We start from the raw sequence: 22694 nt of genomic DNA, 5'->3' as shown, positions 1-22694 counted from the left end.
TTGTGTCTGACTCTTTGCGAACCCACGGACTATACAGTCTGTGGAATTCTTTAGGCCAGAATACTGGAGTGGGTAGCCTTTCCCTTCTCCCGAGGATCTTCCCAACCCAGGGATCAAATCAATGTCTCCCGCACCGCAGGTGGATTCTTTACCAGATGAGGCACAAGGGAAGCCCAAGAATACTGGAGTGGGTAGCCTATCTCTTCTCCAGGGGATCTTCCCAACCCAGGAATCGAACTGGGGTTTCCTGCATTGCAGGAACTTTACGAACTGAGCTATCAGGGAAGTTTATACAAACCATTACAATCAACACCCTGTGGAACATCCATTAGGACGTTCTGAAGCGGTCTCCTTCACAGCAGCGACCTCACTTCAAGCTTCAAAGACTGCCCTGCTTCATCTTTACAGTGACGTGTGTCTCAGGGCAGCAGCTGGGTCTGGCATGTAGCCAGCTTGTGCTTGTGAAATGGACTTCCTATGGGGACCTCACAATGGACCTCACTCCCTGGGAAAGGATAATTTCAAGGGGTTCCAAGAACAAAAAACCCAAGGGCATTCACCTTCTAGCAGGAATGTAAAACCACTAATGCTGAGAACAAAGGAGGGAACCCAGATTATGAACTCTAGAGAGAGACTGCTGCATCTCACCCTCCCTTTCTGAAGGGCTACTCGGAGAAGGAAGAAGGACTGTCAGTCATAACGTAGGCACAGATGAAGGTAAGGGACTAAACAGAATTTATTTCAATGGCCTAGCTTCAGAGAGCAAGAATCAGACACACATCCCACTAGGTATTCAGGGTCCTCCAGGCTCGATGCAATCACAGATGCCAGTTCCACATCACCGTCTGGTTTAGGCTTCTTCCTCTGAAAGATACAAAGGTTACATCAAACTGGTGAATTGCTTATGATTTTCAACACTTTCACTCAGATGTGAAACGATTCAGATCCTCAGAGGACTACCAGGTATTTCCTTCAGTCACCAACCGGTGAAGCAGGTGAGAGAACGATTTAAGGCCTAGCATGAATCTGGAGCATCATTCCTCCCTGGGACCACTGGCTAGTATCAGGGACTTCTAGACCTTCCTCTAGATGTTTCTTTCCTGCCCTAACTCTCCTCGCCAACCCCATCATGTGCTCTAAAGGCTCTGGAAGTGGCTCCTGGAACTAGACTGAATGCCATACCAAGTGAAGCCTCAGGGAATTCCTGGAGTTTTCCACTGAGGTTAGAGGACTGAGGCTGCAGCGCTTGAGCCCCAACCAGCCCACAGCTCATGCCAGACTTCTGAGGGAGGCTTGCTACACACCTTCTTCTTCCTCTTCCTCCTCCTCCTCCTCCTCGTCGTCCTCATCGGAGCTGAAGGTGCCGTCGGGCAGGCTGTAGACACGGATGACCTGCTTGTTGGGGTCCTTGAGGATGAGGTACTTGCCCTCCTCCAGCTTCATGCAGATGTCGATGACGCAGCGCAGGATGCCCCAGGCATTCTCCACGCTCAGGTTGATCTGACTGGCGAACTCGTTGGGTTTGAACTGCTGGGTACCCAGGATGACGTGGCGCGAGGAGTCTTTCACGTGGTACCGGGACACATAACTACCAGGGGGAGGAGTGTTAGGGTGGGGCACGCCGGCACAGACCACGTGGCATGGGACACGAAACTGGGGTGTGTCGGGTGGCAGTGTTAGGGTGGGGACCGCTGGCACAGAGGCACAGCTGTACCTGGGGTTGAGTTATCAGTTAAATGGCAGCCTCGTGCTTGTCCCAAGAAAAGGGAGAAAAGGGCAGCCTTGTTCTCCTAACCCGAAGACCCCTCCTTTCCGAAGATGAGCTCCCGGCTCCTGGGCAGGAATCTCACCCAAGCTTGAGGTACTCGGATCCGGCCAGTAAAGCACAGCAGGTCCAGCGGGCCAACTTGTAGCTGTTGTTTTTCAGCTCGGTGGCAATGACAGCCCCTCGCTGAGAATCAAGCTTCTGTCGCCAGTCAACGCCGTTACAGTGCTGTGGGAGGAGGGCCCCGGTTACAGGTGCCAAGGCACCATGCTGCCTGTGGACTACTGGCCCCTCTGGTAGAGAAGAAGGTCCCTAGTGGGCTTAACCAGGGAGGGGAAAGCCCACAGGTAGAGCAGAAGGAAGACATCATCCGTCCCTCTCTTGCACAGCCTGCCACACAGCTGGTGCTTAACAAACCGTAACTCCTCTCTTTACAAGGTCTCAACCAGACCAGGACACATACGCACACATGTTAGAAACAAGTGCCATACAAGTGTTTATCACATGTGGTGTGGAGAGGAAGAGTTTCACAAGGGAGTGTGATAGCTCACCCGTGGAGAATAGTGGCAGAAGCTGGAGTTAGGGGGATCTGAGAGGGACAGGGAAGAGACGGACTGGTTCAGTGTGGAAGCCCGTAGAGGGAGGGGAGGTCAGGTAGGTCTGACCTGATGGAGAGGGAGTTAGGGAGGTCAGTTAAGAGACAAATGCAAAATAACAGGCATTATGAGTAGGGTCCTGAACTAGGGTGATGTCAGTGAAACCCAGGGCTGGGCAAGTAGACAGCCTGAGCCTGACAGCAGAATTCAAGGGTGCAGAGGAGGAGGAGATGTTTGAGGCTCTGAGCCTAAGAGAGCAGGAGAAATGACACTGATGGACAGTCAAGCCAGAGGGAATGACAAATGAAGACACTGGAATGACAAAGTATTTTAGAAAAAACCAACCACCAAAAAATTCCAAAACAAAAACAACAATGATGCACCAGGAGTCAGAAGAGATTTCAGGAATCATTTCTGGAGTTCAAGGATGAGGCTTGGGGTTAGGCTTAAATCTAAGATGGTCCCTGATGACCCTGCTCTTGCTGCATCTGCTATCCCAGAGTCTGGGGGAACCCTGAGCATAACTACCCAGGATCATGCTGCTGCTGCTGCTGCTAAGTCGCTTCAGTCGTGTCTGACTCTGTGCGACCCCATAGAGGGCAGCCCACCAGGCTCCCCCATCCCTGGGATTCTCCAGGCAAGAACACTGGAGTGGGTTGCCATTTCCTTCTCCAATGCAGGAAAGTGAAAAGTAAAAGTGAAGTCGCTCAGTCGTGTCTGACTCTTAGCGATCTCATGGACTGCAGTCCACCAGGCTCCTCTGTCCATGGGATTTTCCAGGCCAGAGTACTGGAGTGGGGTGCCATTGCCTTCTCCATGCTACCTCGTGTCTAAAGATTCTGCAGATGGCATCAAGGTCCCTTAAGATAGGGAGACCATCTGAGTGGACTGCACACGGTATAAAGAAGTGACTGTGGCAAAAGAGTTGCATAAGGGACTGACCCTAAGAGAAGGCGCCACTGGGGGGTTAAAAAGGAGGGAAACAGCAAAGGAAATGTGAAGGCAGCTGAGAAGCGTGCAGGACCAGATTATGGCAGCAGCAGAGGGCGCTGTCACACAGGACGATGTTCCTGGGGGGCTGTGGTCAAAGGCTAAGAGAAGGCCACTGGTTCAGAGCTGAGTTCGCAGCAAACCTTCTAGGGTGCTCTCAGCAGGTGACAGAAGCTAAAGAACACCTGAGGAGTGAAACCTGGTGCCCGGAATGCTAATCCCTCGGCTCTAATGCAGGCAGAGCACAATGGCCCCTGACTTCCATTTCACTGGACCCTCGTTAACACAGGCCTGGCCTTGCTGTCCTTCTACCAAGGCTCTTTTATTCTACACACCAGTGACCAGGAGCATGGCCACACATTTTAAATTCAGGTGAGTAGGCCAGGTACTTTCAGAAAGAATGACAGCCCCATCCTGGCATACCAGCCTGGGAGAACGGAAAGAGAAGGAAAAACGAAGGATGCATATTTCTTTCAAGATGCCCCTCCTGAAAAGCCAAACCTGGGATAATCTGAGTTCAGTAAGAGACAAAGTTGAAAAAAGGGTGCCAAAAGGTTAAAAACCAGGTAGGGGCTGCCGTAAGTGAAATAACAGGTCAAAAAGGAGAGCTGCCAGCCCAGCTCATAAGGAGAGACTGAAATCACACTTGCAGAGGGCAGAAGCCAACGGGAAGCCGGAATGGACAGAGACAGAAAACACCAAGGAAAGGTAATCACCCGCACACACGATCTCTTCCTCAAAGCGGAACTAAGTAGGGGGAAAATTCAGAAGACAGAAAACCTCTGTAAGCAAGGCAAGGGGAAGAGAGACACAGGCTGCAGGCGCCAGCCCGGGACATGGTGCCCTGCGTGCCTCACCCTGGAGTCCCACTCGTTGAGGGTCTTGATGTTGATGAAGGACACCTCCCCGTTGGCTCCAGTCATGACGCCATCGTGCTCACAGCGGACGATGAGGTCGATGTCGTCCCCGAGCTTCCACCGGCGGTAACTGCAAGGAAGAAGGAGCGCCTCTGGTCACCTGAGGCCCTGGGTCCAGATGCACCACCCACACAGGGCGGGGGCACTAGGGAGGAGACGTACCGGTACGCCACAGAGGCGATCTCGTTCTTATCCATGTCGTCCTCCACAAATGGGTTGGGGTTGGGGAAGTTGTATCTTTCCTTCCCCTGTAAAAATGACACAGGTGTCATGAGACAGCGCCAACCCATTGCCAAGGCAATCAGCCATACCCGGCACCTCTCCTTTGTCACAGCCCCGCCTGGGTCCCTAGAGCTCGAGGGGGCTCTGGGCACACTTCCGAGCCCAAGCAAGCACCCTGTGGGTCACAACAGAGGTAACAGCTCGAGTTCACCCTATGCTCACGTTTGTGAAACACGAGCTTCTAGTCTCTTATATAACTAGCAACAGTGCCCCCTCCTGTTATGTCTTCCTCCAAGGTACACACAGTCATTTGTCACAACATGTACATATCCTGAGCTTACCATCTTTCCTCCTCCATTGTGTGGTAGTCGCTCAGTCGTGTCCGACTCTTTGCGACCTCACGAACTGCAGCCTGTTAAGCTCTTCTATCCATGGGACTCTTCAGGCAAGAATATTGGAGTGGATTGTTGTTCCCTTCTCCAGAGGATCTTCCGACCCAGGGATCCAACCCAGGTCTCCTGCATTGCAGGCAGATTCTCTACCATCTGAGCTACAGGGAAGATCTTTCCCCCTCCATTATAATGAAGTTTTCTAAGGGCAGGCACTTAGGCTGGCTGGTTGCTGTATCTCCAGCTCCTAAGAAATGCAGCTGTATCTGTGCACAAGGGTGTCTTGGTCATATATTTCAAGGAATCTTTACAATGTATCTATATGAGACAAATATTATTCAAGTGTTCTAATTTTACAGAGGGGATTCCCTGGTGGCTAGGGGGTAAAGAATCTGTCTGTAGTGCAGGAGATGTGGGTTCCATCCCTGGGTCGGGAAGATCCCTGGGAGAAGGAAATGGCAACCCACTCCAGTATTCTTGCCTGGGAAATCCCAAGGACAGATGAGCCTGGTAGGCTATAGTCCATGTAGTCTTAAAGAGTCAGACATAACTTAGCAACTAAACAATTTCAGAGAAGAAACATGACTGGCACCACAAAGCTAAAAGTGGTGAATCTAGGGCTCAAAGTCAGGCCTTCTGACCTCTAACCTCAAACTGAGATTTCCTCCGTGACAAGCAGGGACCCCCGTCTGTCCTGTCTAATCCCACAACCCAGAGCTGATGACCCAGTACATGCTCAGTAGACAGCAACTGGGGTCGATGAACTGAGTGCTCCCAGGACCTTACCATCCTCAAGCACTGCTGGGAGAAGTTGTGGTTGATGTAGGTTGCTTCCATGGCCAGGTTGCGGGGTGAGTTGAAGGAGTTACCTTCATCTTGAGGGGGTTCGTTGGCTGTCTCACTCACTGTCAGAAGGTCTGCAAAATTGGCAGCATGGTCACCCACCCATGAAACAGTCACCAAAGAGGTGTAGGGCCCCTTAGGGAGATGTGGTGATTCAAACGACACAGGCCCTTCCTCCAAAGGACCGCCATCTGCTAACCTGGGTCTCCTGAGTGGGGCTGGGTGGGGCGGGTTTCTGGATAACCTGAGATACTAACATTACATTCTGTCACAACCACATCTATTTTTGAGTGACCTGGTTTTCATTCAACGTGTGTGTGTACATACACATGTGTATGGTACATGTACATTTTTTCCTTCATAAATATGCTGAAGTAAAAAAGGCATCAGTCCAAAGAAAAAGGTCAAGTACATACTAAAGGGGGTATGGACAGATGACAGAGGTCAGGAAGATGCTACTCAAATGGGTGGCAACATGGTGTTGGGGTGCCGCGAGGACTCAGAAGGCTGCTGCCCTGACGGGGTACTGCAGTGACAGCCCCTTCCTCTATCTCTGAGGAGGCCGAGGGGGGATTCTGACATGGCTGTTGGTGTTCGTGGGGAGACAGAACACCTTCTACCCGTTCTCTGTACCTGGGAATGGCTTTGGACCAACAAGGACATTCAGAGCCTCTGTGTTGTTCCTAGACAGGCTTCTTACCAAAGTCAGAGTTGTCCCTCTTGTCAAAGAAGAGCTTGGATCCGACCCTCTGGACGACGATGTCCCAGGAATACACAGAGCGGGTGCAGCTCATCAGCGTGGCCAGAATGGCGTCGGTGGCAAACACATTGCCCTGAGTCTTCGCCAGCTGCAAGGAGGACAGCAGAGAGATGGGGCTACTTTGGGGCTCACCTGCCCATTCACTGGAGGTGAAGGACTTGTCTGCAAAGAGCCCTCACACCCATATCTACACCTCTGCTTGTCTGAGCCAGGCTGCAGCAAGCCAGCCAGCAAGCTTGTATCCTGGGTCCAAGGAACTGCAGTTTCCTGACCACCTGTTAGACCCCGACACTTACGGTCCGGTCAGCAGAGTGCCTTCATTTTCACCTAATCCTACATTGATTCACATGAGTCTTATCTACAGGGGCATCTGAGGCCTGGTCGGTTCATACACCCCCCCCACCCCCTCGCCACATCTCTGCTCTCTCTGAGGCCTCAGCGGTGGTATTGCAGTGCTCCCCACAGGTGGGCATGGGGCAGGGGTGCCCACCTTCCGGATGACGGGGTCGTCCGTGGTGGTGACAGTGTGGAAGATACGCTTGATGCTCCGAAGCGGCTTCTCGCTCCGCGTGGTGATGCGGTCAAAGGCCTTGTCGTAGTATTCCAGGGCCCCACAGCACTCGCTGAGGGGACAGCACGCAACACACGCTAAGTCAAGGGGAGCAAGACTACCTACTTCTTCTCTGTTACACCATGGAATCCAAAGTCTTATCCAAAAGTCTAACACGAGAGATGAAAACAGTCTCTGACTGGACTCTTAGAGCTCATGCAGGGCCTGCCCAAGTGGCTCCACCCAACAGTGACCACAACTGATCTGGCTCAGGACCCCACTCCCCACCCCACTTTAGAGACAGGGAGAGGAGCAGTGACAGAGCCCTCAGCAGGAGGCTGCCTCCTGGCTGATGCTCCAGCTCCCGCTAAGTTATGTCCACCCACTGGCCTTCTGAGATGAGGAGCTCTTTGAAACATCAGGAAAAGCGTCACTTCTCTTGAAGAACTGCAATCTTCCTCTTTCTGCCCAAAAAGCTAAAGAACCCAACCTTTTCTTTTGCTCAGGATTTCAGGAAGCTGAAAGAACCCTAGAGTTTTAATAATAGGAAATTTCTTTCTGCTTTCTCCCAACAAGAATCCTATAATTTAATTTTTCTTTTGCTCACAATGCCAGGAAGTTGAAAGAGAACTGAAGTTTTAGCTTTAGTAAACTTCTTTCTGCTTTTCCTGCCACAGGCATTAATTTTTTTTTTTTAAGCTCGTCCGCTAATCTTAGGCAATGTCTTTGGAAATGTTAGGGCTCAGGCCAACAGTCATCACCAGCTGATTCACACACATTAAGAGCATGATGGAGGGTAGGAAAAGATGCCACCTACATGTCCTGGGGCTCTGACACTTCCAAGTACCGCATCTTCATCAGCTGAGGGAAGTCCATCTCCTCCTTCACCTCCCAGTCACTGCGGACTTCCACCGAAGAGTCTCGGGGCTTCTGTCAGGAAAAACCGTTGGAGGGGGAAAATGACAGCCAGCGCGAAACGTAAGCAAAAGGCAGGTAACAGAATGAAGGGCTTGTATTCGATAAATATATCCAGAACATTCATACGACAGGCTGGCTGTTTTCTAACAGCTCCTCTGCATTTCTCCATGTCATTACCTGGTTATTCTTGCTGCTACAGCAAGCACCGAGTCCAGCAAATGTAACTCCCACAACTGCACCTTTACTCTGGCTTACACACGTCTTCTACTTGCACAACGTCCACATAAACACTTTTAGAGGAATGTCCATGGTGGCACCATGCACGATACCCTCAAGTAAAAACAACCCTGATGTCTATCAATGGTGAACAGACAGACAAAACGTGGTCTATCCATGTAATGGAACATGGCAATAAAGAGGGATGCAGTGCTGACATAGGCTACCACATGGATGAACCTTGCAAACATGATGCTTGGTGAAAGGAGCCAGTCACAAAAGATCATTCTGCTCTGGTTCCATTTATATGAAGTGTCCAGGAGAGATTAATCCAGAGACAGAACACAGAGAAGGGGCGGTCTAGGGCCAGGGAAAACAGGGAAAACAGCTGACTGGAACAGGGCTTTTTGTAGTGATGAAAACATTCTGACACAGACCACAGTAATGGCTGCAGGACTCCGTGCATAAACTATGAACCACTGAGTTCATCTTAAATGGGTGAATTGTATAGTATGAGAAGTAAAAACCTTAATAATGCTGTTATAAAACCAACCAAAAAAATCAAATTCCTGGACAGAATTCTGATACAGATATACTACCTGTGATTTTTGGTCCCATTTCTGCCTCACTCCAAATTGTTTCTGGAATTTTTTCTGCAGTCGTATGCGTTCTCTGGAAAGACAGGAAAACTGCTTTCAGTACAGATTTTTAAGGAAAGTAGAGGCTTAAGAAAAAACAAAAACCAAGACGAAAACAGTGCACACTAGACATGCTAGGAGAGGCATATTGCCCCCAATATGCCAGTGTATACCAGTATATGACCAGTATATACCACTCCATCTCTAGAGGCTGTCCTCTGGCAGCCTCAGCTCGGGCAGGCTACTGTCCTACACAGCTCCAGGGACTCACAGGACCCGGTGTGAATGGGCCCCGGGAGCTGCACCACAGAAGACTTCTGTCTAGGTGAAGCTCCGGGGTCACTTCCTGTCTGCCTTTGTTTCCGTGTCAGTCAGTGCTCACGTCCAGTGCAAGCAGTTTCCTGTCCATGGTCTCTGCCATGACCAGTTCTTGGAAGACAACACCAGGGCTGAAATAGTGGCTTAACTGGCTTTGGGGAGGCTTTTTGGTTTTTCGTAATACTGGGGAAGAAGATGACTATTCTGCTCTGGCTTCCTGACAGCAGTGTGGTCAGTCCTGGAAAAATAACTTGTTCCAACAGGATGGGCAGCTCACCTCTCCTTCTGCTTGGCGCTCTTAGGCAGGGTCTGCAGGTTGAATTGCAACATGTTCCGTCGATCTTTGTCTCTGCGGAGATTTCGCTAGGAATCAGGAAAAAACATCATGTTAAAATCTTGGGACATTCAGCTGATAATTGGTGGTGCCTAATGGGATGCTGTTAGAGTGAGTTTAGGATGCAGCAGCCCAGCTGCACATTTCACTCTGTGCTTTTACAGGATCAACACCTGGGGTTTTTAGGTTGAGTAAGCACAGGCCTACCTCCCAGATACTTTGGGTCTGGTCCCAGACCACCACAATAGAGTGAGTATTGTAATTAGGCAGGTCACACAAATGTTTTGCTTTCCCAGTGCCTATAATTTATGCTACAAATACTATACACTATACTGTAGTCTACTAATGTGCAACACTGTTATGTCTTAAACAATGTATATATCTTCATTAGAAAGAAACTTTATTGCTAAAAATGTTAACCACCTTCAGCGATTAGTAACACCACTGATCACCACAACAAATATGATAATAATAAAAAAGTCTGAAATATTGTTATGACAGAGACATGAAGTGAGCAAATGCTGTTGAAAAAATAGAACTGAAAGACTTGCTCGATGCAGGGCTGTCACAAACCTTCACTTTGTTAAAAAAAAAAAAAAGCAGTTATCTGGTTTTTTGTACTGAAGCACAATAAAAATGTTTGTACCTTGAATTAGCTTAGACTCATATCCATGCTTTTACTGAGGCAGGTTCACTGGCTCTTATTAGAGTTGCTGAGTTTGCCTCTTTATGTGAGAAGATGCAGCCCAACTGGATCATCTACTCAGTAAATCCTGGACACAGCAATTATTCGAGGCAACAGACACTGACGCACATGGTTATCCAGCACAAACAGCCATCCTTAGCACAGATGTCCTAGCTACTGGTCAACAGACAGCTGAACTGTTTAAAGGCATTCCTGGCCATGGTATCCATTTACTTTAGCACAATTTGTCACTAAAGAGCTACTTGGATTCACTGCAGCTGCTTGCTGTGCTGAGTCCTATCTACCTCCTTGTGAACCTATGGACCGCCGCCTGCCAGGCTCCTATGATACTAGAGCGGCTTCCATTTCCCACTCCAGGGGATCTTCCTGACCCAGGGATTGAACCTGTGTTTCTTGCATCTCCTGCTTGGCAGGTGAATTCTTTACTACTGGGAGACCTGGGAAGCCCATTAATATATTATGGGATTCATTAGGATACCCACAGTAACATGCTTTCCCCTCATCAGTACTCACATGGTACCATTTTTAGCACCAGGTGACAGCCCCAAGATGGTCATACTGCTGGCTCTTGACTTACCTGTGCAAATCGCATTCGATTCCGCTGGTAGGCAGTCTTCTGTGTGCGCGCTGTGTCCACCAGCTGGAAACTAGTTTCATCCTCCTCATGGAAGTAAGCATACTGACTTCCACCTCCAAACTGAGAGGAGTACTTATCTGCAGGCAAAGGTGACAGCATGTAACACTACCCACAAACTTTATAAGTACGTAGTAGTCTAAAGCCTGATATTTACAGTGTGGTCTCAGGAGCCACCCCATCGGCTGGCAGCATTTCAGATGTACAGACTCACAGCTCCACTCTAGATCCACTAAGAACCATCATTTTAATAAGATTCCCAGCAGATTATGGAGAAGGCAATGGCAACCCACTCCAGTACTCTTGCCTGGAAAATTCCATGGACGGAGGAGCCTGGAAGGTTGCAGTCCATGGGGTCGCTAAGAGTCGGACACAACTGAACGACTTCACTTTCACTTTTCACTTTCATGCATTGGAGAAGGAAATGGCAACCCACTCCAGTGTTCTTGCCTGGAGAATCCCAGGGATGGCAGAGCCTGGTGGGCTGCTGTCTGTGGGGTCGCACGGAGTCAGACACGACTGAAGCGATTTAGCTGTAGCAGCAGCCAGCAGACTAATATGCACATTCAAGTTTTAAAAGCTCTGATCCAAAGAACTTTCTAAGTCAAGACAGAGTCTGAGGAACTCAAGACAAGCCCATTTTGCACTCTGCCTTCTTCTGTAAGAACAGGAGTTGCAGTTTACTCTCTCAGGAGAGGCAAGCAGGCGGTTATACACGTCATCACTGTCACCAGCTGGCGCCCAAGGAAGACGTGGCTAATGGGCTGGGACTGGCTTTCTGGCTGACCTCAGACTTCAGATCGTCTTTAACTCAGTATTCCAGAGAGCCATTCCTAGCTCTCTTGACTAGTACAGAGGAAAAAACTAACTTCTATTAGGATCCTAAAACCAGGAGTTTTAAAACTGGGATCCACTGACTGGCCTTACAGGCTCAGTAAATCCCAAGTAATGAAATACAAAATGGGAATGTGTTCACCAGATTTGTAAAAGGGGCCATGGCTCCCCAAAGTAGGGGGAAAAACCTACTATAATACGCTGAACAGTCTAACTTTTGAGGCTATTCACAAAAAATGCATTGTTTCCACAGTCCATAATAGGCCCCTAAAAATTATGAATTATCACCATTTCGTTCCCATCCTAGAATGCTTTCAGGTGGAGGTTACTAGAAACGCTAACAATCCACCGAGGGCCTGACTTGGGCAGGCAGGCAGGCAGGAGGAGAACACTTACTCGTATATCTCTTGTCTTGGTATGTGGCCCCCGTCCAGTCTGCAACCTAGTGAGCACAACAAGGCAAGGCAGAGAGCACACGTCAACCAGGCAAGTTTCTGTTGACCCAGAAACCCCCTCCTCCCAAGTGAGGACACGGTGTCACAAAGTGTTAGAAAGACTGGCTCAGGATAGCTTTGTAAGAGCCCAGCTCTCCTATGACTACTGGAAGTAGCCAGAGCTTATAACCATTATCCTTTTGAGAGAATAAAATTAAAATGAACTTGGAGCATTAGCTGCAGCTTTAAGAGATTCAGACCCCGCTGACAGGCAAGCACCTTTCCGAGCCGATCTCCTTTGCTGAACGGCTGGTAGGGCATATCCCGAAACTGCTCCGGAACTGCACAGGGACCCCAGCCTGAGGGGTTGTCCTGGATCACAGGCGTCATGAACTTTGCCATCTTTTAAAACCTTAAAAATACAAATAACAAAGTAACTCCATGAAGAAAAGTCTCAAAAAAAAAAAAAAAAAAAAGTCTTCCATTTGAGGTAAGCTAATACATGAATGATAAAGGTAAAAAAGCAAAACACAAAACAGAAGCCTCAACTGTTGAGCTGCTCTCCACTTAACATATTCCTGTAAATAATACTGTGAATACTTAAAACTCAGACGACTGCTAACCAGATTTATGTATCATATCTCACTGTTTTTTTTTCCCACTGTACTATTTCTGAAATGAACCTGCACCTTCTAATTGATGAGGTGTCATGTCGTATCTGGCAACTTTTCTTTCTTAGTGTTACATGAAGAAACTGTGCTTCTTGAATTCAGTGATGTCTTACAAATTTGATGAAATGTAATTAACTTTTTTTTGAGTTTAATAACCAAGTTCCAGTTCTCATTCACACCTTCACCAGACATACGATATTTAATTCCCCTAAACCTCAGTCTCTTTACCTGAAAAATAAGATCCTTGTTTTATTCCCCTCAGAGGATCACTGTGAAAACCATATATGTTAGTTAACATATGTGGAAATAGTTCCATTGTAAAACGCCAGACACTTACTACTCAGTCTGTGTAAATACAAATATTTACACACAGTTCCGAGAAAAAACAAGGGTCCATGAATATATCCTGAAATGCAACCTCCCTTTGTTGTTCTTTCAATTTTCCGTTGTCAGTGCAAATTCTTATGCAGGGCATAAGAGTCAGGCAGAAAGTCCGGCAGAAGGTTGAGGAGGCCACCAGAAGCCTTATGTCATGAAAGTGGCCGAACACAGCCAATGTTCATAAACATTATGAGTACCAGGCATGTTGTTAGTGCTTTCCACATATTAATTCGTTAACTCCTCTAAACAATCTCCTCCTGAGTTAGGGCCAGTATTAGCCCCACTTTCCAGGTAAGAAAACTGAGGCACAGAGATATCAAGAAATCGCCCAAAGTCACAACACTAATGGATGAAAATCTGAACCCTGGGAAACAGGCTTGAGTCCACACTTTGTGTAACGCCAGTACTCCTCTCAGGAAGAGTAAAAACCAGAGGCTCCAGACAGGTATCTGCCAAACAATTCCTATCCAAAACTCATGCATTTATCATCCATTCTAATCCCCTGAAAATGCCCAGAAGCTGAGTTCCCAGGGTAAAATTCACCACACAAATATTTCCAGAGTCTGGGGAGCAAAGAGCAAAGGATACTAAATTTATGAAACTCTCTTCATTTTCCCATGATGGGGAGAGTTCCTAGAGGTGACACTTGTGTGATCCAAAAGGGCATGAACCTGGAAGCCCCATCCTCCCACCTGAACTTCAATTACAGTACAGGAAGCAGACTGAGGGAGGGTGTGGTGGTCTCCAAACAGTACACCCTTATATATTACCAGGGTCCTACAACGTGTCAGATGCAACACATCTGACTAAGCCCCTAGGCCCCCATTTCAGATATAAAACTACAGTTCAGCCAAATCAAGCAGCTGATCTCATCATTTCAAGATAGACTTGGTTTCTAGGGTCCTCTGTCTTAAGTGTAACACTCTTCCCATTATTTTACAGCTGGACAGCAGCCTGAAAAGATCCTGGGTTTCAGATCATATCAATAACACAATAAGATATCTCCAAACACACTTTAAAAGGGGTGGAAGGGTTTCAACGCGTAAAATAAAAAGTAGGCAGAGCACAATGTAACCAATAGGGGAAACTAAATCTTTCAGTTGAAGCGGAGTGACAGCTGTACTGGCTACAGATATAGGATGAGGCGGCGCCAACAGGACAGTCATAGGGAGAGCCGTGTGGCTGGCAGGCCATGTACAGGGCACGTTCTCGCAGCCACTGCAGATCGTTTGCCAATTCCTGGGGGGTTAGTGTCAAATCAAAGATCAACCAACTACATCCTAGCCTTCCATTTCATAAGCAAGGAAAAGAAACATTTAGACTGAACTCCTCAGAGCAGGGCCGAACATCGCTCAGTTTGGCACACCCAATAGCCCTCTCTAGAAGCTCAGGGAACAGTGAGGCACTTTAAAAGACCCTGAGACTCAGCGGGGTTAATGGCACGTTCACATCAGAACAGACCGTCGGTGGCCGCTAAGCGGACTCCAGGGAAAGAGACCTCAACCACAGGTTCTGCCCCGCACTGGGTCAGGCGGATTCCTGCCCCGCCCAGCGCAGGAACAGGGAGGCAGGAGGGGGCGTACGGAAGTCTCTTCCGGTAGGCCCCCCGAAGGCCAGGCGCAGCCCAACTCTGCTCTGGAGGTCCGCGGAAGCGTACGGAATACGCTGCTTACCTGTAACGGCCGTAACCGGCCCCGATGGTGAGAGATAGTCTAGGCCGGATACCGCGCCACCTCCTGAACTCCGGGGAACCGGGAAAGGAAGAAAGATGCGCGCGCAGCGGCCGGTACCGTAAACACGACAGATGGTGTCGTAAACTGCTTCTTGGCTTCCTTCCGGTTCGACGGCGGAACGCAGGAGTCGTAAAGCGAAGGCATATCCGGAAGTTCGTCACTGTTCTTTTCGCGGTGTTCTTATTTAGCCTTCGAGGCTGATAGACACCGGAGGATGTTTACAGTTACGTCATGGGGCATCCGGCGACACTCCGAGAGTTTCAAGTTTCTTGAAACGTGGCGGCCTTGTAGTTGGAGTTGGAAGCGGAGACGGGCTGATGTCCCACAATGCCTTGCGGGCCGCTCTGGCCACTCTGTATCCCACAATGACCCGCGGTTCCTGCCTTCTTTAAAAGATCGTGTGGTTCGAGTTTCACCGTTAGGGGGAGTTCGAGTCTTTCAGGCAGGTTTTTGTGGCTACTCACTGAGCCTTCAGCGGTTTCGGAAACAGACCAGGAGGTGCAAAGTCACCTGAGTAGATCAGACTACTAGTTTTGGGGGTCGCTGCCAATGTTCAAACTATAGCTCCACAGTTCTCAGACTTTCTTGTTTGACAAAGATTCCTGGAGTGCTAATTTGAAAAATGAAGATTCCGGGTCCGCTTCCATAGACTGTTATACCAGCGTGGCTTAGCTGGAGCCCAGAAACCTGCATTTTAATTGGTTGTGATTCTGAACTGGCTACTCAGGAACCACCTTCCTACGATGGCAACGGTGCTGTCTTTTTGGAAACTCAGCCTACGGAGTTTGTCCTGCAGCACGCCAGGCCTCCCTGTCCATCACCAACTCCCAGAGTTCACTCAAACTCATGTCCATCTAGTCGGTGATGCCATCCAGCCATCTCATCCTCTGTCGTCCCCTTCTCCTCCTGCCCATAATCCCTCCCAGCATCAGAGTCTTTTCCAATGAGTCAACTCTTCGCATGAGGTGGCCAAAGTACTGGAGTTTCAGCTTTAGCATCATTCCTTCCAAAGAACACCCGGGACTGATCTCCTTTAGAATGGACTGGTTGGATCTCCTTGCAGTCCGAGGGACTCTCAAGAGTCTTCTCCAACACCACAGTTCACAAGCATCAATTCTTTGGCGCTCAGCTTTCTTCAGAGTCCAACTCTCCCATCCATACATGACCACTGGAAAAACCATAGCCTTGACTAGACGGACCTTTGTTGGCAAAGTAATGTTTCTGCTTTTGAATATGCCATCTAGGTTGGTCATAACTGTACTTCCAAGGAGTAAGCGTCTTTTAATTTCATGGCCGCAGTCACCATCTGCAGTGATTTTGGAGCCCCCCCCCCCCCAAATAAAGTCTGACACTGTTTCCACAGTTTCCCCATCTATTTCCCGTGAAGTGATGGGATCACATGCCATGATCTTCGTTTTCTGAATGTTGAGCTTTAAGCCAACTTTTTCACTCTCCACTTTCACTTTCATCAAGAGGCTTTTGAGTTCCTCTTCACTTTCTGCCATAAGGGTGGTGTCATCTGCATATCTGAGGTTATTGATATTTCTCCCAGCAATCTTGATTCCAGTTTGTGCTTCTTCCAGCCCAGCGTTTCTCATCATGTACTCTGCATAGAAGTTAAATAAGCAGGGTGACAATATACAGCCTTGACGTACTCCTTTTCCTATTTGGAACCAGTCTGTTGTTCCATGTCCAGTCCTAACTGTTGCTTCTGACCTGCATATAGGTTTCTCAAGAGGCAGGTCAGGTGGTCTGGTATTCCCATCTCTTTCAGAATTTTCCATAGTTTATTATGATCCACACAGTCAAAGGCTTTGGCATAGTCAATAAAGCAGAAATATATATTTTTCTGGAACTCTTGCTTTTTCTATGATCCAGCGAATGTTGGCAATTTGATCTCTGGTTCCTCTGCCTTTTCTAAAACCAGCTTGAACATCTGGAAGTTCACGGTTCATGTATTGGGGAATTTCAAAACATTTGAAAGAATCTGAGCACGCAATTTTTGTTCAAACCTCAAGATTCTTTACTACCTGGTCTCCTAGGCTTCCTTATCAGTCTCCTGGCCTGTCTCCTTTATTGGAAAATATACTTGCTGTTAGAGCTGATATTTATTCTTGGCTCTGCCACTTTAGCAGTGTAGCCTTCACATCTCTGGGCCTCAGTTTCCTTATTTGTAAATTGAAGATGAGAAAAGGAGGTGCTGTGAGGGTAAAATATATGTATGTGAAAATAGGAATTCCACTTACCAGTTGGACAAACTCAGGGTTGTTAATTGATCTCTTTGAAACCTTATTCATGTATAAAATGAAAATGTTAACAGCAGCATCTGTTTCTATAAATTCTCTTCTAATCCACTCATCTTCCAGTTTCCCTAATTTTTGTTCACGGTACCCAGTGGATGATGCTTATTGAAAAGCCTTGTAGCCATCATTGGTAGTTCCTTTCCCCACCACATTCATTCCTTCAGCAAGTCCTCTTTATTCTTTTAGAATACATTTTGAGGGAATCTGCTGGTAGCCCTGTGGTTAGGACTCTGCACTTCCATTGCAGGGGGCGTGGGTTTGATCCCTGGTCAGAGAACTAAGATCCTGCAACCTCACAGCATGGCCAGGAACAAAACAAAAAATGAACCATGGTAAATGCCACCACTTGCCCTCACCATCTCCAGCCTCATGCTTGGGCCCCCAGCATCCACTTGTGTTCCTCTAGGGTTCTTTCTTTGTGTGGTGATCAAAGCAATCTATTCACAACCTTCTAGTAGCTTCCCATTGTATACTTGGAATAAAATATGAAAGTCTTCCTATGACCTATCTGGTCCTAGCTTTCTATCATCTTTATATCCTGCCATTTTATATTCACTCTTCTCTAGCTCTGGAGAAGGCACTGGCGACCCACTCCAGTACTCTTGCCTGGAAAATCCCTTGGATGGAGGAGCCTGGTAGGCTATAGTCCATGGGGTCACTAAGAGTCGGACACAACTGAGCGACTTCACTTTCACTTTTCACTTCCATGCATTGGAGAAGGAAATGGCAACCCACTCCAGTGTTCTTGCTTGGAGAATCCCAGGGATGGGGGAGCCTGGTGGGCTGCTGTTTATGGGGTTGCACAGAGTTGGACACGACTGATGTGACTTAGCAGCAGCAGCAGCAGTAGCTGCTCTAGCTCACATGCTGTGTTTTTTTTTTTTTTTTTTTTTTTTTAAATCATGCTGCATTACTTGCAGGATAGTTCCTTGACCAGGGATCAAACCTGGGCCCCAGCAGTGAAAGTGCTGAGTCTTAACCACTGGCCCACCAGGGAGCCCCAATCATGCTTTTTTTTTTTTAATGCCACGGGGCTGTGGAAAGAATTAAATGAGTTAATTTAAGTGCTTGGAATAGTACCAGGCACGTGGCAAGCAAGAGAGTGAATGAGGACAGGGCAAGGCTACTCAGAGGGGTGGTTGGTTGTGGACACAGGCAGTGAAGATGTAGGGGAGATGTATTCCCGGCACCAGAGAACAGCAGGCAGCAAGGTCTCAAGCAGGAAGAAGCCTGGGTGTGACCCAGAAAAAGGAAGTTTCCATTTAGAAATGTGCAGGCCACAGAACAGAGTATGGGATTTTATCCTCAGGATAAAAGTAAGCTACTGAGGGATTTTAAAATGGGGAGGGAAGGAGGGAGGTCATGACCTGATTTAATGTAAAGGAGGGTCATCCCTACTGCCTGTGGAGACTCAAGAGTTGGGTAGGCAGAAAGAGGCAGCAAAGGTGTCCATTGGGGGAGGAATTTAGATAGGATCTCCCACCTAAGCCCAGGGACCCAGTATTGAGAATAAGACAAGACTCCCAAATTCTTCTCCATCTGGGGTGGGCAGGGACATCACGGCCAAAATGGAAAAGATGATTAAACTCTGACACAAAAGCGAGATTGCAGCAGATGGCCTGTGGGCCCACAGGAAAAAAAATAAAGAAGAAGAGGAAAACAAAAGACATGATCCAAGCAATCCAGCAAAAGTTAGATCTCCCCTTATAGTGTAGCACATATTACAACTTACTATTGATATTCAGTACACTGACATTAATTGAATCCTTATTTATGTGCCCGGGGTAATGTGCTGAATTCATTTTCTCATTTAATTTTCACAAAACCCCTATCCACTCATTCAACAATTCCCCAAATATGGATCACCAGTCACTGTTCTAGGTAGGACAGCAAAGCCTCTGCTTCCCAGAGCTGACACTCTAGAAGCAGAGACAGAGCTTAGACAAGGAAGCAAAAATATTTCAGCACATGATGAGAATTCTGAAGAAATGAAGCAGAGGAAGAGGTGAGGAGGGACAGAGGAAGATGCAGCTGTTTTAGAAGTGATGATCAGAGATGATCTCACTGGGGAGATAACTCTTGAGCAGAAACAAGGATGCTGGGACCAGGCCAGCTGTGGGTCAATATGAACTCATGTGTGGAGCACCCGAGGGGGTGAGGGAAGGGCCTGTGTTCTCAGTTGCTAGAACAGTGTCTGACATACAGCAGGTGACCAGTAAGCATTTGTTGACTAATCAGTGTATAAAAAGATCAAAATTAGTATGAGATCATTTATTCAGCTTGCATTGTAAGAGCCACCACTTTGCAGCAGGACCCTGTATTTATAACGATCCATTGTAAGATTCTTCAAAGAACGTCTCTTCTAGATGAGTGAGTGACTGCAAAAGTATTTTCTAAACTAAAAAGTGAAGATCCATAGTAGGCCTGCTGGCCTCTCCATATTCATACCCTGATGTCATGTCTAGAAGCAGGAGGCACCATTATTACTCTTTTCTCCTTGGCCTTTTGTGCTGTTCTGTCCTGTCCCTTTCAGATGAGACAAATGCCTTGTCTAATAGGAACCTCCAATGTTTTAAAAAAGGAACTAGCATTTATTGAGTACTTATTATATGCCAGGCAATGTGCTAGTGTTTAAAACAATCATCTCTTATGCTTTCTAAGTGTTCTTTGAGACATTCATGCAGGTGGGGAGAAACAGGCTCTGGGCAACTGGGTGTTTGGCTCCGTGAGCAAATGACTGCCCCAAGATTTGAGAACAATTTTGTGTCCTTAAGAACGCCCATCCTGGGAGGGAGGTTCAAGAGGGAGTGGACATATGTACATTTCCAGCTGATTCATGTTGATGTTTGGCAGAAACCAACAAAATTCTGTAAAGCAATTTCCTTCAGTTAAAAAATTGATTAAAAGAAAATCCTTCCATCCTTTACAGGATGGTGCAGAAAGCCTTCCCTGAGGTTTGGGTTTTCTTTTTCTCCTTCCTCCCATGTCTCTTGCCTCTGGTTTCTCTGATTGATTCAGACACTTCCTGTCCTGGATATCAGCAGCAGTTCCAGGATTTCTCCATGGGAAGGGAATAGAGACAGCAATATGGTGGAAAGGAGGGGAAACCCTGGACTTGTCTTAAAGCTGTGTTTGTGGAGTAGATGCCCTGCTTTCATTGGGGTTGTATGTTTATTGGGGGAAAGGAGCCTCTGTAGTATACTCTGAGGACTTGGCCAAATGTGGGTGACCATATCATTTACCATCTAACTTAGGGCCCTTTGGGGAGAGAAAGGGGTTGTTATCAATACTTATGCCAGACAAAAGCCGTAAACTGGAACTGTTTCTTGCAAATTAGAAGGTAGGGTCACCGTAGGGGAAAGGAAAATAAAATTGGCCTCTGTTCTGGTTACCTGTTGCTGTGGAACACATCTATCCAAAATTTGGTGGTTTATGGCAACAATCCTTTTATATTCTCTGTTGGCTTGTGTGGGTCAGGAGTTGAGGAAGGGCTTGGCTGGGTGGTTCTGGCCTTGGGTGTCTCAGACAGGTGGTTAGAGGTGCAGGGAGCTGGCTAGACAATTCTCCTTTTCTTTCTCTTCATTTAGTCTCAGGGTCTCTCTGTGTGGTGAGTTCACATGGAGAGTTTGGGTTTCCTCAGAACATGGTGGCTTCAGGCCAGTCAGACTAGTCACAGGGGGCTTAAGACTGAGAGAGCACGCATTCTGACTGATAAGCTGGGAGCTGCGTGGCCTTCTACGATCCAGCCTCAGAAGTTGTGTGTGCATGTGTGTGTGTGTGTTAGTTGCTCAGTCGTGTCCGGTTCTGCAACCCCATGGACTGTAGCCCTCCGGATCCTCAGGAGGAGAAATTCTCCAGGCAAGAATACCGGAGTGGGTTACCATTTCCTTCTCCAGATGATCCTTTCTGACCCAGGGATTGAACCCAGGTCTTCTGCATTGTAGGCAGATGCTTTACCCTCTGAGCTACTAGGGAAGCCCCTAAGTTACGTAAGTAACTTCTGAAGCCTCAGAAGTTACGTAGCACCAGTTCCATCCCTCCCTTGGTTCCCAGTGAGTCCCAAGCCTGTCCAGAGTCAAGGCCCAAGATTCTAGAAGAGCATGTGGAGATGCTATTGTGATCATCATGGGAGCAGAAAATCTGCCACAGATGTCAGCTGACCTTTTCTAAGAGTCACTAGTTGGTTGTCTGCAAACATGTGGCTGATGAGTTGGGGACACATCAAATTCCAGACAGTGTCTGAGCAAATCTGGCTGAGGGGAGGCCTGGAATGTGGCCATAGTTTATCATGGGAAACTGATCACAGGGAACGGAGATGTAGAAGGGGGAGGGTCTAGGAGCCAGAGCTGGTGCTGTCCAGGGGGCTAAAGTGTCACCCCCATTTCCTGGGCCAGAATGCCCAGTCAAGCTGCCTCTGCTGATAGATGCTTCTTCAGAAAAACGCTGTCTCTTGTTCTGACTCTCTCCCATCATGATCGTAAATCCTCACAGAGCTTTTACTGCAGGAAAGTAAGTGCTGGTCAGGCCAACAAAAGCACCGGGTCCTGCCGGCGGCTGTATTTCTTGTGCTTTCTATTAAATAGACAGATCATCTGTTTATGCATCAGCCCTACTTTGTGAGCACACTTACCCTGAACTGTGATGGGCTCACCAAGGCCTCCTTTGGGGACCTGCCAGTGTGGCCAGCCCCATTCCAGTGCAGCAACCTTGTGTGCCTTCTAGGAACCAACACAGGAATTACCATCCCATTTTACAGATGGGAAAACAGAAATATAGTCAAGAGGAATGTCTTGCCCAAGGTCAGCCAGCTGGTAAAGGTGCAATTGGAATGCACCCAGGATTGCCTGAAACCAGGCTGGCATCTCATACAGTTCCAAGGTCCAGATAAGCTCTGAAAACCACAAGCTTTCTCATGAAGTTGAGGACAGCATCTGATGGCAAACCTGATACGAATTGGCTATGTTGTTATTTACTTTTTAAAGAGTTTTTGTTTTTGATGTGGACCATTTAAAAAGTCTTTTATTGAATCTGTTGCAATATTGTTTCTGTTTTTTATGTTTTGGTTTTTTGGCCTCCAGGCATATGGGATCTCAGCTCCTGGACCAAGGATTAAACCCACATCCCCTGCATTGGAAGGTGAGGTTTTAACCACTGGACCACCAGGGAAGTCCCTGGACATGAAGTTATTTATAGTCATTCATATCCCACTTAGTATGAATATGTATACATTTTGCTGTATAGGAATAATGAGTTTATGAAGGGTTTATGGGATTCTGCCCCAGAACTTGCTGGGCATATTGTGTAACATATGGTAGTCTCACCATATAAACCTTTCTGAAGTCCACAGAATTCTGTTAGCAAGCACATTGAGCACCAGATGTTTCAGGTCAGGAACTATGAACTTGTACCATTCTTTTTTGTCTCAGAGATACAGAAAGCACTACCCCCAATTTACAGATGTGAAAGACTGAGGATGGGGGAAGTGGTACCCAAGGCAGATTCTGTGAAATTGCAGCATTTTTATCATCCTGTAGGGGTGTGC

The 22694-nt window shown here is 47.6% G+C and overlaps 1 protein-coding gene across 2 annotated transcripts; it reads right to left on the bottom strand.

The window, feature by feature from the left end:
- Window positions 1–712: 712 nt before the first annotated feature.
- On the bottom strand, window positions 713–14953 carry EIF3D (eukaryotic translation initiation factor 3 subunit D). 2 transcript variants are annotated; one of them, XM_055574178.1, is made up of 15 exons: window positions 14790–14953; window positions 12344–12476; window positions 12027–12072; window positions 10740–10876; window positions 9400–9485; window positions 8766–8838; window positions 7850–7959; window positions 6973–7105; window positions 6423–6570; window positions 5666–5796; window positions 4431–4516; window positions 4209–4338; window positions 1851–1993; window positions 1305–1588; window positions 713–864 (listed from the first exon to the last, which is right to left on the bottom strand). In XM_055574178.1, exons 2-15 carry the CDS (start codon window positions 12464–12466, stop codon window positions 851–853), a joined length of 1644 nt encoding a protein of 547 aa, XP_055430153.1. In that variant the 5' UTR covers window positions 12467–12476; window positions 14790–14953; the 3' UTR covers window positions 713–850. The 2 variants fall into 2 exon arrangements, with proteins under 2 accessions (XP_055430153.1, XP_055430145.1); XM_055574170.1 differs by having other exon boundaries at window positions 7850–7962; window positions 14790–14951.
- Between the last annotated feature and the right edge of the window lie 7741 nt (window positions 14954–22694).

The sequence above is a fragment of the Bubalus kerabau genome, chromosome 1, assembly GCF_029407905.1.
Source record: "Bubalus kerabau isolate K-KA32 ecotype Philippines breed swamp buffalo chromosome 1, PCC_UOA_SB_1v2, whole genome shotgun sequence".
NCBI lineage: Eukaryota > Metazoa > Chordata > Mammalia > Artiodactyla > Bovidae > Bubalus > Bubalus kerabau.
Note: the sequence above shows the minus strand (reverse complement) of the source record. Positions and strands in the feature narration are given on the sequence as shown.

Coding starts and splice junctions, on each gene's coding strand:
- EIF3D (XM_055574170.1), bottom strand. CDS start 12,466: ATGGCAAAGTTCATGACGCCTGTGATCCAGGACAACCCCTCAGGCTGG. Junction 12,073..12,343: donor AAGGAGATCGGCTCGGAAAG/GTGCTTGCCTGT, acceptor TGTGCTCACTAG/GTTGCAGACTGGACGGGGGC. Junction 1,589..1,850: donor TCCGAGTACCTCAAGCTTGG/GTGAGATTCCTG, acceptor TCCCCCTGGTAG/TTATGTGTCCCGGTACCACG.